This window comes from Pipistrellus hanaki (genome assembly GCF_964339955.1).
Source record: "Pipistrellus hanaki genome assembly, chromosome: 9".
Lineage (NCBI taxonomy): Eukaryota > Metazoa > Chordata > Mammalia > Chiroptera > Vespertilionidae > Pipistrellus > Pipistrellus hanaki.
In genome coordinates this window covers 44,288,679-44,302,984 of record NC_140511.1, presented here as the reverse complement: position 1 = coordinate 44,302,984, position 14,306 = coordinate 44,288,679, and the positions used below count along the sequence as shown (strand labels likewise).

General features: G+C 39.1%; 1 protein-coding gene across 8 annotated transcripts in view; it reads right to left on the bottom strand.

The window, feature by feature from the left end:
* The window catches only part of STIM1 (stromal interaction molecule 1), a 177,276-nt gene that overhangs the window by 74,149 nt on the left and 88,821 nt on the right, over positions 1 to 14,306 (bottom strand). For all 8 annotated transcript variants that reach the window (XR_014795931.1, XM_084894174.1, XM_084894175.1 and 5 more), the window contains exon 2: positions 9,695 to 9,825. Coding sequence is in view for 7 of the 8 variants with exons in the window: in XM_084894174.1 (XP_084750300.1) it covers positions 9,695 to 9,825 (131 nt within the window). In the remaining variant the exon portion in view is untranslated. The remainder of the gene's footprint in view (positions 1 to 9,694; positions 9,826 to 14,306) is intronic.

Sequence of the window (14,306 nt, the reverse complement as noted above, 5' to 3'; positions counted from 1 at the left end):
TTACCTCTTATTCCTCTTGAAACTTACATAGTCCCCTGTCCACACAACCATTATAGCCCTTAAAATGTGTTATTGTCATTTCCAGTTTATATATTTACCTCTCTCACTTGCCTGTAGGCTTGTCCATGACAAAGAGTATCTTATTTCCATCCCTACAGATGAGGAAAGTGAGGCTTCAAATTACTTGACCTTATAGCTAGGACACTGCGAAGCTTGCATGTAAATTCAGGTCAGACTCTAAAGTTGTGTTTCATACTTTTAAAAATTCAAAGTTTAAATACTTTCTTTTAAGAAACTAAAGTTAGGCCTGAATGCATGAGCAAAGCCACAGGACTTGGACTCAATGGGGGATATAACCTGTAAACTGACTATGAGCCACTCCTGGTAGGTGAAGACTACAGCCATTTTATAAATTATGCATTTACAAGGAAAAATCTGGCCAGGCCTCTTCCTTAGCCCAAGGAGAAAGTCGCACCCAAAGAATGATATCATTCATGATATCAGTCACTTCTGTTCCGTCCAAAAGACCTGAGCTGAATTCAATCTGTACTTTGTCTAGATTAAGTACAGATTCTCAGAATGTTCCACAAGACAAGAAATAACATGGTGATTGCACCAGGAGGTAGGCAGGGAACTAGAAGGCAAAAACAAACAAACAACAACAAAAAAAACAACAACAGAGAAGTGTCTCTAAACTGTAACAATCTTTTAGGTCAAAAAGTCCCTGCAGCAACAGAAATGTATATATGGAAATCTATACTGAGGTTATGTGCATAACTGTCTGCAATTATTTCTTTTCTACCTATTTTGCCTATGGTATATATATTTAAAAAAAAAAAAAAAAAAAAAAAAAGGCAAAAGCTCCAAGCTGTCAAAACTGTGCAGAGAAGTATAAAAATTAAAAAAAAAAAAAAATCTATGTTCAGGATTTGGCCCAGAGGCCAGAGGAGAACTGTTTCCCAGGGGCTGGCATTGGCATGGCAGCAGCAGTGGGAATTGGAGGGAGGCCCTGAGCACAAGGTGAATCCAGGAAAAATAAAGCCAGGACTACTTAGCCAGCTGCCTTTGACATCCCCGCTCATGGAGCTCCATATGGCAAGGGCCAAGAATTTGATGCAGACCTCTAGTATTTGGGTGAGAGGGAATTACCACCTGGGTTCTTTCCTATCATTTCAGCTCCCCCTACCACTTCAGCTACAAAAAACAAAAAAGGTAGGTCAAAAGGGATGGAGAGGGAGAACGAGAGAGAAAAAGGGACAGAGGGAGGGCGGAAGAGAAGGAAGGGAAAGGGACAGGAGAGAAGAGAGAGGGAGGAAGGAATTCTCCCAAAGAGAATGCCTCAGGGATCTTCAGTCAGAGTGTCCTCAGAAACAAAGGCAACAAATTGTCAGTAAGTTAACCAGGGATCTCCGTTTCCAGAAGCAATGGTACTTCAGACTTGGAAGCACCTCTACAGATCTGGCAAAGTTAGGAATGGGGAAAATGGGGATAGAAATCAACATGGTTTTCAAAGTGTTTTCTGTAGAGCCCTAGGGATTCTTATGGGTTGGACTACAGAATGGCAAGTGAGAGGTGACCAATGTGGTAACAGTTTTTTTAACCTCTTTATTGAGATATAATTCACATACCAATTCTGTGTACAACTCAAGTGTTTTTAGCGTATTCACAGAATTGTACCACCATCGCCAGTTAATGTTTCCATTGGCCTGATGCAGATCTGAGTTGCAAAAACCAAAAAAAATAGATAACTATGAGCTAATTCAGGCTCAGTTTCCTTATCAGTGAAATGGAAAAATTAATACCTACCCTACGGGCTTTTTGTAAAGACTACCAGAGAGGGTGTATGCAAAACCCCCAGTACAGGCCTAGCACGTGGTAGCAGTGGTAGGAGAAGGAGTAATACTACTACCATGAACTAAGCCACAGGCTGGGCACTCTCTACACAGGATTTCACTTCATCTTCGCTGTAATACTTCAAGGAAGAGATTACTGTTCCCATTTGACAGTGAGGAAACAAAAGCTTACAGAGCTTTAGAAACTTTCCAAGGCCATATTAGTTATAATTTCTGAAAGGACACCTAAAACCCTCATCTTTCTTGCTCCAAAGCCTGTGCATACTTTTGCTCAGTCAATCTTTCAGCATTCTCAGTGTCTTCCTTTTCTTTTCTTCATCTATGCTCCTCTAGGAAGTGTTTTTTTCTAGGACTTTCCTTAATTATCTTCTTTTTTTTTTTAAATCTTTATTGTTCATGTTATTACAGATGTTCCTCTTCCCTCGCCCCCTCCACCAGGTTCCCACCCCACCCTCTGCCCTTTCCCCACCCATCATTGTCCTCATCCATAGGTGCACAGTTTATGTTCAGTCTCTTCTTAATTATCTTAAATACAGTGATTATACCTCCATCCAGGTTCTGTATGTGATTCATGGCATAGAGTAGGGGAATAGGAAAGAGGATCACAGAGGAGATCAACCATGCACTTCATACACTAACATATCTGGAGCCCAGATCATAGCAACTCTTAGAAAAAGCCCCCCAATAACTCAGCCAAGAACCTTGCCAGGAATTCACAAGCCCAAAGCATCGTGTTCCCTCATAGCATTGATCAGCCAAATGTACTCTTATTCTGCTGTAAGGAAACAATTTAAGGGCCACACAGAAATAAGACAGAATCTTTGCTTTAAAATTCAAAAGATTAACTCATTATTTTTATATCTAAGGTGCTAGACCAACCACACAATGGGGGAAACAGTGATGAATAAGCCCTTGGAGGCACCTGCTATCTAGTAGGACACACAAAATGTACCCAACTAATTACAATACAGAGCAGAGCAATATGCCAAATGAGAGATTCATGCCAAATACTCTGGAACATGAGAGAGAAAGGGTCACTTCCCACTACAGGGAAACAAACAAGAGTTCTTGGAGGAAACAAGATTTAATCTTGGCCAAAAATACTCAACCAGGAGCAATTCTATCCCCCAGGGTAATTAACAATTGGCAATAGAGACATTTTTGGTTGTTATAACTAAGGGATTGTGGTAAGATAAAGATGTGTTACTGGCATCACATGTGTAGTATAAACTAGGGATACTGCTAAACATCCTATAATGCACAGGAAATTCTCCACAACGAAGAATTATCTGGCCCACAATGTCAATAATGCTGAGGCTGAGAAACCATATCTAGGCTTTGGTGGACAAGTGGAATTTTTACAGGCAAAAATGGGAGTTGCAAAAGAGATGAGAGGCAGATAGATGCCAGGCTGAACCTGAAAATTATCTGAAGTGAAGGCAGTGATGGGACATGAAGAGCATGTTTGAGGTGGCTATGACAAAGAGAAAGGGAACGCAGTGTAAAGTGAACGAGTCAGGTGAGCTAAAGTCAGATTGTGGGAACACTGAAGGGCAGGTTAGAGCATCAATAGCCAACATTTCGGACCTCATGGACCACCAGTAGTCTGCAGACCACCGGCTGGTGACTGCAGGGTTAGAGTTTAGTTAATTTAGTAAGGTAAGCCACTTATAGTTTCATAATTTCTAAAATAGAGTTAGTGACATCTAATTTAGAGTGGTTGAGGATTAAATGAAACTGTATATGCAATCAGCTGGCACAAGGCTTGGCACATGACAGGGATGCTCCTATTCTACCACATTCCCTTTACAAGGTAGAAATAAGTATCAGAGTTGTGCATTTTTTAGTAATTCAAGTATTAGTGCAAAAAGACAAACTTATAGGAAGACAATATAAACAAAAATTATGGCACAAAACAAGACATTCTAATTAAGAGCTAAATTAAGTGATATAGACTGTGTGCTACAAAAGTTAGTACTGAGATGAGAAAGGTCAACATGGGTGGAAAAGTTAAGGAAGGTTTATGAAAAGTGAGGGTGGAGTATTCCAGAGGACTCCTAACACCGATACAGACAAGGTCAAAGGTAGGAAGGAGGGATATGAGAAATTGATTCCAAGTAAGGAGAACTACTGAGAAAAGAAAGGAGAGTAGGAATTACTATGAGACAAGAACCAGACCAAGTGGTAGGAACAGGATTTTTAACCTTTTTCATCTCATGGCACACACAAACTAATTACTAAAATCCTGCAGCACACCAAAAAATATAATTTTTGCCCATCTGATGAAAAAAATACCTAGGTATATTTTTTTTCAAAAAAAAAACAAAAAACATATATATATATATATATATATATATATATATATATATATAATTTCAGAGAGGAAGAGAGATGGAGAGGGAGAAAGAGAGGGAAAGATAGAAACATCAATGATGAGAGAATAATTAATCAGCTGCCTCCTGCATGTCCTACACTGGGGATCAAGCTTGCAACCCATGCATATGAATCGAACTGTGATGTCCTGGTTCATATGTCCATGCTCAACCACTGAGCCACATAGGCCGGGCATTTGTGCATAGGCTTTAGCATGAATATATATTTTCATTTATCTACAGGGCAAATACTGAGAAGTAGAACAGCTGGGCCATGTAATAAGTTATTGTTTAACTTTATTAGAAACTATAAGCAAGAGTTCCAATGGTTCTTCCTACTTAGCTAGCACTTAGTATTTGCCATTTTTAATTCAGTCATTCTATTAGATATGTAGTATTATCTCATTGTGGTTTTAATTTACGCTTCTTTAATGACTAATAATATTGAGCATCTTTCACATGCTTATTTGCCATCCTATAATTTCTTTGATGAAGTGTCTATTCAAAATTTTCCCCATTTTCTATGGAGTTTGTTTTCTTTTGTTGAGAATTTTTTGTTTTATTTATTTATTTGTTTGTTTTATTTATTAATTTTTGTTGTTAATCTTCATCCAAGGGTATTTTCCTATTTGTTTGTTTGTTTGTTTGTTTGTTTATTGTTGTTGTTAATCCTCATCCAAGGATATCTTCCCATTGATTTTTTAGAGAGAGTAGAAGGGAAGGGGAAAGACAGAGAGAAATATTTATATGAGAGAGACAAATCGATTGATTGCCTCCCACATGCACTGGACAGGGCCAGGGCTAGGGATTTAGCCTGCAAACCAGGTACATGCCCTTGACTAGAATCAAACCCAGGGCTCTTCAGTCTGGGGGCTGATGCTCTATCTACTGAACCAAACTGGCTAGGGCAAGCTGGGAACTTTAACAGCGCTTTTCTCACTTAATCCTGACAACAACCTTGCAAAGATAAGAATCATTAACCACCATTTTACCCTGAGAAAATAAAAGTAGAAGTCATTAAACTACTATATAATCTGATTACAGTTCTGCATAATTCAAAGTTTACTCATTACTTAGCCACTTATGACACATAGACATCTAGAATGCAAGCTCTATAAAAATAAAGATCTTGTCAGTTTTATTCCCTGTAAAATCCACAGACCCCACAAATAATGGCTGACACATAATAGGGTATTTAATCAGAATTTGTTTAATGATAAATAAATAATATTTCATGTAGGTTCCAGAAATAAAAATAACAGTGCTCATAGAGTCTGGTCCAGTCAAGAGGTCAGTGGTTTAAGACAGGCTTTTATCTGTGCACCTCCGACTGTCACAACCTGATAGTAAGGTTGTGGTGACAGTCTGAGTGTCCATCCCACTGCAGCAAATCCTTTGCCTCTGGGCAGTATCCTCACCAGAGCTCTGAATAGAACATAGGTCATTAGTTCTCACACTGCTAGGCTGGTAGTGCTCCTGCCAGCTTGGCAAGAAGGGGACCATCAACAATAGTGGCATCTTGCTCATCTGAAGGGCCCATAATCTACAGCCTCTGCTATCTAGGACAGAAGCAAGCAAAGATGGCACTTGAGCAGCCAAACTCATAAACAAAATATATTTTATTTTCTATAAAATGCCTGCAAGTCTCAGTTTACCATAAGTCTAAGTTCATAGCTCATAGCAAAGCAGATACAGCAGTTAAAAATGAATGAACCAAAGAAGAGGCAAAAAAACTATAAGAGGAAATCACAACCATACATTTGGAACATAGGCACTGGAATAAATAGCATAAGAGGCCCTGAAGACATGCTTGAATTATCCAAAGAAATTTAACACTCTGCTCACAATAATCTGTGATAAGACTTAGCCAGCTTGGCTTGGTGGATAGAGCATTGGCCTGAGGACTGAAGGGTCCCAGGTTTGATTCCAGTCAGGGGCACATACCTCAGTGTCAGGCTCCTCCCTGGCTTGGGCCCTGGTCAGGACTCATGAAGGAGGCAACCAATTGATGTGTTTCTCTCACATCAATATTTCTTTGTCTTTCCCTCTCTCTTCAACTCTCTCTAAAAATCAATGGAAAAATATCCTCAGGTGAATATTAGAAAGAAAGAAAAAAGAAAGAAGTAAATAAAGGCAATACTTAAAAACAAAAATAAAATTTTTTTAAAAAAAAGACATTTCAAAAATGGCCAAATTATCAAATTTCCTGAAAACTTACTGATGTAAGGCTAAATAAATGAGGCCTTAATAGAAGATCCCTTCAGACTTCTACTAAAGTCCTTAAGAAATCAGCAGTGCTTTTACTAGTAAATGGGTCATAAAAATCTTAGCTTCTTGATGTCCAATACAACCAGGGTTTCCTCTCTGATGCCTCGATGTCTATTATCTGACAGTCTAAGCCCTGAGCTGTCCACACCACTTTCTAGTTAGATCCTGGACTCTGAGGTTCTCTCATATATGATTAGACTAATTTAAGCACAAGTTACTTTCCCCTTCAAAGACTGTATCTTGTGACTGATCCTGAAAACTCCCACAAGCAGGTTACTCTAACCACCAGAGGCCTGAGGTTGCAGCAAGAACATCTGAAGCCAAGGCAGGCAGAAGCTATGCTGAAAAAGAGCAGCTCGCCACTGGCTCAGAGCAGGGTGACAGCTTTTGTGTTATTTTAGAACAATTTGTGCTGATGAGCTTTTTGTTGTGGTAACATTTCTCTAAAAAGAACATTTTCTTCCTCCTCTCATTTTACAGAGTAATTCAGCAGAAAGTGAAAAATAAAGGAAGGCAGAAGACAAGGAAATCCAGGAATTGGTGAAGTTTGGACCATATCATCTTAACTGTTGTGCCATCTATCTCCCAGTCCCATGGACAGGCCCTTGGAGGGATATGAGGACACCTCTAGGCCTCATTCATCACCAGAAACCGACTCTATTTCCAGCATAGAGAAAATTGGATCCTGTGAGAACCAATAACACTTCTAGATGTAACCAAAAGTTTAGATATTTTCATCATGGTGGTTGTCCTTGCTCAAGAACCTACAATATCCAGGTTTAAGAAACACACATAGCTCAGTCTAGTTGCCTGGGCCCACTTTCTTTTCCAGATTTTTGTCCTGCAGTTTTCTACCACAGTCCCTCTAACTAAACCTACCTCCACATTCTTTGCTCACCCTCGTTCCCTACAACTCAGGCTGCCCCACCCTTTCCCCTCTATCCAAAATCTACTTTTCCTCCAGGAAGTCTATTTTTTCCCCTCTTATAAATCCCTAGCCATTACATAGTTCAACCTAATACAAGGATCCCCTCTGCTGACCAGTTAGCCGAGTGGTATATTCTACTTGCCCATCTTCAATGACAGGAAGTTAACTACCTACCTACCTACCAAAAAAGTCCTTTCCATGATGAGATAGTACTATTAGGCAATTCTTTATTCTAAAAGTATATGCCTATATTTTACTTTTCCTACGTTGGTCCTGGCTCTGCCCTTAGAATAAGAGAAACAATTCAGCAATACTTAACAGCATGAGCTTTGAAATCAGATCTGTGCTCATGTTCAGTATTTACTTGAACAAAATGCTCAACTTTTCCAAGGCTCCAGTTCTTAATAACAATATCAGCTTTAGAAGGCTGATAAGAAAGTTAAAATAATAACTATGGCCCTGGCGGTTTGGCTCTGTGGTTTGGACATCGGCCCATGGACCAAAGGGTAAAGGGTTTGATTCCCAGTCATGCACCTTGGTTGCAGGTTCAATCCCAGGCAAACAATTGATATGTCTCTCAGGCTGATGTTTCTCTCTTCCCCTCTCCTCCCTCCTTCCCACTTTCTCTCTAAAAAAGAAGAAGAAAAATCAATGGAAAAGATATCCTCAAGCGAGGATTAAAATAAAAAAGAACTATGCAAAGAACTTAACACTATGTCTCACATAGTATAAAAATTTAATAGCACTGACCAGTTTGGCTCAGTGGATAGAGCATCAACCTGCGGACTCAAGGGTCCCAGGTTCGATTCTGGTCAAGGGCACATACCCAGGTTGCAGTCTCGGTCCCAGTCTATCTCTCTCTTCCTCTCTGAAATCAATTAAAAAAATATTTTTTAAAAAGAATTTAATAAATCTGCCGGGACCGGTTTGGCTCAGTGGATAGAACATCGGCCTGCAGACTGAAAGGTTCCAGGTTCAATTCCGGTCAAGGGCATGTATCTTGGTTGCTGGCACATCCCCAGTGCAGGAGGCAGCTGATCGATGTTGCTCTCTCATCGACGTTTCTAACTCTCTGTCCCTCTCAATTCCTCTTTGTGTAAAATCAATAAAATATATTTTTTTAAAAACAATTTAATAAATCATAGCTATCGCTGTGGTTTTCATTGTTATCATTGTTATGTAAGTCTGATTCCTCTATTCTTATGTATTTGAAAACAGAAATTGTATTACCCAAGTTTTTTCTTTTAGAGGCTAAATTTTCTTTAGTAGATTGTAAATTATGTGAGGACAGATGTGTCTGCCCCACTTACTGCCATATCCCATGTCTAGAACTGTGCCTGGGGCATATATAATAGACACTCATAAATACAGACATGTATTGAATGGTCTCATTTCACAATTTCAGTGCTCTTCATCAGCTATGTCATGTATAGGCTCTCACTGTTACAAATGCTTTTGACGAGGTGAGATCCAAAACTGAACTCAAAACGTGAAGGTGAGCTAAGCGGCAGAGAGAGAAGACTAAGAATTCCTCCTCCTCATGATATACACCATATCACTATTAAAAATTTGGCAAACTTGGCAGTTTCACCAAACTGCCGGTTCATGTTGAACTTGAAATTAATTGAAACCTTTAAATCTTTTCACACATGATGACTTTGTTTTCTGGGCTCTCTGGAACTGGAACTGTAGTAATGCCAAAATGTGAAACAATAACATAGCTTTTTCCATTTAGAGATTCCTCTCACTTTTACTATCTGGACCACTCAACTGGCTCCTAGCAGCTGCAGCCTGGAATTAAGAATAATCCTTTTAGGACCATTTGTTTCTTCCTCCCAAATAGAGTATAAGCTCCCAGAGGGCAGGATCTGTCTCTGCTTCTCTCACACTTGCCAACACAGGGCTGAGCACAGAGTAAGAACAGATTGATGCCCTCTGTCTACAGCAGGATTGCAAGAAGGATTCAGGAGACTATAAAGACCAACCTTGGGGGTCTCTCTCCCTCTCAAACAGCACAGCTCAGTCAGTGTTGTGCTTGTAGCCAGTAGGTGAGCGGGAGCCAGTCCAGGCAGAAATGCACACATAAGGCCTGAACTCTGAACCACGGCTCCTGGAGAGCTGCTCTGCTGAGAATCACTTCCCCTGACAGGGATAAGTTTCTAGAGAACAAGCCAGTATCAAAGCCATCTCTCCACGGGAACAGTCTGTCTAGAGAGCTTTCAGGACTGTTCACAAGGAAGAGAAGAGAGCCACAGCAGGATGAGAGGGCTCACCTCATCACTTTCTTCCACATCCACATCACCGTTGGCATCATCATCCATCAGTTTGTGGATGCTGCGGACTGCATCAAAGCTGAGCTTCTCATCCTCACTGTCACACAGGGGCTTGTCAATCCGGCAAAACTCTGTACAGGAAAAGCAAGAGATAACATTACTGGGGCTGCCACCCAAACTCCATTACCCACCTGTCTCTGTCCTTAGCTTCTAGCACCTGACTCCTCATATAGCCACTTAACTGGCTATTTATATAGAGAGAAAAGTGCTTCATCTAGCCTTTAACTGCCTCCCCAAGGATGTGCTGAGTTTCCCCATTTAAGGACAATGCTTTATCATCCTAATAGTTCCTTTGCAGGGAAGTCAAGCATAGGACTAGGAATCTAGAACATGGGATCTAGAACATGAATAGGTAACTCAGAAAAAAAAATAATATAAATGAGAGAAAATACAAATAGTCAGTGAACATAGAGAAAAGTTTAGCATCACTAGTAATCAAAGAAATACATATTCAAATATTTTTATTCAATCAATAAACAAATGTAAATTAATACAATTTTTCTAGAAACAGGAAAACACTAATTCATCCCAATGCCAAAATAATATGTAGTTTCCTTTTAGTTCACTTTGTCACTACTGGGACATAAAACGGCTAACTGGAGAAATCCTTCACACCATAGGCCTTCCCACAGTATTATACTCAGCAAGTAACTATCAGACATCTAAAGTCCAAAGCTTATCTGATATGAAAATTTGGAAAGTCTGAGATGCAGCTTCCTCTGTCCACCATCACCCACAGTCAGTCCTGCAGAAGTAAAACCAGAACAACAGCCTAGGCTACCCTAGTTCCTTTATGACACCTAATCATCTCTTACAAACCTGGAAAACACCTAGCCTGACTTACAGCATACAGCAGGAAGAATCTGGAAACTAGTCTTAGCTCTACAATGTGATTCTAGGGTGGTGACTTCCTTTCTCCAGGCCTCAAGTTCATTATTTAAAACAAAACAAAACATTTTAATTACAGTTTCTAGTATTTCTTCCAATTCCCAAATTCTAAAATTCCTTTTTCCTTTGACCCTGACCTTGATTACTACTTTCTAGACAAAATATTCTTCAGACACCTCCAAAGAAGTTGGAAGAAAGACCCAAACTTCCCAGGTAACAGAAGATGCTATCAGGAGAGAAAGCAAAGACAGGGTAAAAAAGCTACTGCTTCAAAGACTTCTAGCAGGCACTGATCTAAGACCTGAACACTCTAATCCATTTAATCATTTACTTGTCTGCTGGTCAAACAGTGACAAGAAAGGCCATTTCCCTATCACTTGCTAGTTGCTCAAATCCTTTTCAAAACAGGAAAGGGGTATAAATAAAAAACTTTTAAATGTCCCAGATGTGATTTAATAAAAATATGTTGAATACTGAAGTTCACAGAAATTAACTGGTATGTCCAAAGTCAAAGGCAACTGAAGAACAACAGAAAGAACCCATCTACTGATTCCCAGGCCAGCACTTCACCTAATTGCCTTTATGCCAAAGTGACCAGAGAGCTTTAGGTTGGTTTCATCTTCTAGAAGCCACAAATGGTAATACTGGTAAGAAGTAGTACACTGAAGAAATGACTTAATAAAAGAAAAAAGTAAGATAAATATATGCATACAAAATAGTATGCATACAAATAGTATGCATACAAATAGTATGCATACAAATAGTATGCATACAGTATCCATGTAACCATATGCAGTGGTGCCTCGCATAACGAACACCTCGCACAGCGAACTTTGGACAGGTTTTTCATGAAACCATCGGCCAAAAAGCAGAAAATGGATGAAGATGTGCAAGATTCGGTAGACTCTACTTAGTCTGTCTTAAAATTAAAAAAATGTGTGTTTTTTTTTTTAAAAAATTATGTTTTTAGATGTATCTAAATAAAAATATGTCATCTTAGCATATTTTTTTTATGTCATCTTAGCATATTTTATGCTACAGAACGAATTATTTTTTTTAACATGTATTGTTATGGGAAAACGTGTTTCACATAACGAACTTTTTGCATAACAAGCTTGCTCCTGGAACGAATTAAGTTCGTTGTGTGAGGCAACCACTGTGTTCTTCTACATTTGTCCTGCCAAGTTGGAGTAAGGAGTGGGGGGGCGGGGGCGGGGGGAGGAAGGAGTAGTGGGTACTAATGGGAAAAGTAGAATGTAGCCAAATGTTAAGGCGTTGTTTCTCACTTCCTCACCAACAAGAGCTCTTGGCATGATTTTTTAATTTATGGACTCCTATCCTACTCTTCCAAAACAATTGCAATGAAGCAATAAGTAATGACTAGTTTATAGATAAAGTACACAGCACTAAGATTAGCACAACCAATAAAATACTTTCACTCCCTTATTCCTGTTTCTATGTTACTGAAAGACACATATAATTGCCCATCAGAGTTTTTTGATCAGCATATGATATGTGCATTTATTGAGTGCTCTTCATGTGTCAGGCTCTGTAATCAGCATGGGGTATAAAGATATGAATTATATCTCACCTTTGCTCTCAAGGAGCTAAATTATAAAAGTGAGGGAGATAGGCGATTAAAATGCTATGTGCTAAGTTCCATAATAGAATCAAGATTACTCTAGAGGTCAGGAAACATTTTCTGTAAAAGGCCAGTCAATAGACAATTTAGGATTTAAGGGCCATAGAGTTTCTGTTGCAACTACTTAGCTCTATCATTGAGCACTAAAGCAGCCATGGACAAAACAAAAGTAAATTAGTTTAGCTGTATTCCAACAAAACATTATTTACAAAAACAAGCTGTGGGCTGGATTTGACCCCTGGGTCATAGTTTGCTAACACTTGTTTATAAAACCATTGGTAGCACACCTGAACCACACTCAATTGACAGATTTCTGACCCAATCTTTCATTAGCCTGCATCCATATACAGGTTTATCCTAAGTCAAGCACAACTTCTAATAGACTTTTTAAAATAATGGAAATAGTTTACTAAGCTCAAGGGCCTGTAGGTCTCCAGGGTAGGCGCTTGGAGTCAGCCAGCCCCTTTCCCAAAAGCCTATATACAACAAGTCCAAGAAGTTTATACTTCAAACAACAGGCTCTGGTTTGTAACTTGATCAAACTGACAGGTGACCTTTACTGCTGGCATCAACTGGCATAGAGAAGGATTAAAGGAATTGAAGATAAGAGAGTATAAAATCTTGATATCCCATATGGCTGTAGAATCCTGTCCAGAAGAAAGCATGATTCAGCCAAAATTCACAAATAACTCCAACCAAGGATTTCCTAAGCTATCTCTCTTTCCTGAGACCTTTTCTATTTTCTTTTATGCATTCCAATCTGGCAAGTTTCCCAGAGCCATCTGGAAATACCTTAGCAGATCCACCAGTTTAACAATACATTATTATGGCAATGGAGCCCTACACTCAGAGTCAGAATACATATGTCAAACTCTCAGCTTCATCAGTTACAACCATATTATATTGGACAAGTTGTTTAAATTCTGAGTCTCCAATATCTCATTTGCAAAATGAGGATAATTATTTATGTTCCATAAGGTTTTTTTGTAAGAATTAAGACCACATTTGTTAAAACACCTAGCAGAGGGCCCTGCCCAGTGTGGCTCAGTTGGTTGAGCATTGGCCCCATACACCAAAAGGTTGCTGGTTCAATTCCCAGTCAAGACACCTATCCAGTTTCCAGGCTCTATCTTCAATCCATGTTTCTCTCTCACATCAATCTCTCTCTCTCTCTCTCTCTTTCTCTCTCTCTCTCTCTCTTCTCTAAAATCATAAAAGCAATAATATTATTTAAAAAATAAAAACACCTAGCTCTAACCAGTTTGGCTCAGTGGATAGTGGATTGGTCCATGGGCCAGAAGGTTCCTGGGTTTAATTCCGGCCAAGGGCACAAACCTGGGTTGCAGGCTCCTCCCGGACCCTGGTTGGGACTCATGAAGGAGGCAACCAATCACTAAGTTTCTCTCACATAGATATTTCTCTCTGTCTTTCCCTCTCTCTTCCACTCTTTAAAAATCAATGGAAAAAATATCCTCAGGTAAGGATTAAAAAACAAGAAATAAAAAAACACACCTAGCAGAGGGCCTGCATAAAGCTGACATTCAATACATTTGTAGTTTCCTACTTTCCTCCAAGAGAAACAGATAAACAATTCTCATCTTCTGCTAACTTCAGCCATTTTCCCTGTGAGATCATGAAAAGTCAAATACAAGAAGTACAGTCCAATTAAATTGATCATTTATATGTTCTGGGTGAGATAGCAAGTGACTCTGACTCCCACAACATTTATATGTCTACCATTGGTAACATTTATCACAGTCTGTTGCAGTTGTCTATTTAAGTTGTTTTCCTCTCAGACTATGATTTCTTTTAAGAGCTTAGGACCATATCCCAAGTAGTAAGCAAAAAAACAATTCTTGATATATGCTCAGTAAATGTTTTTTGAATAAATAACTAAATACCAATTCTACAATTATATGTAGGATTTTCTAGGCAAAAAAAGAGAATAATTCTATGTAGAGAAAATAGCATAGAACCAGATTTTGTAATTTTTTTGGGGGGGAGGGGGGAGTTAAATGTTTT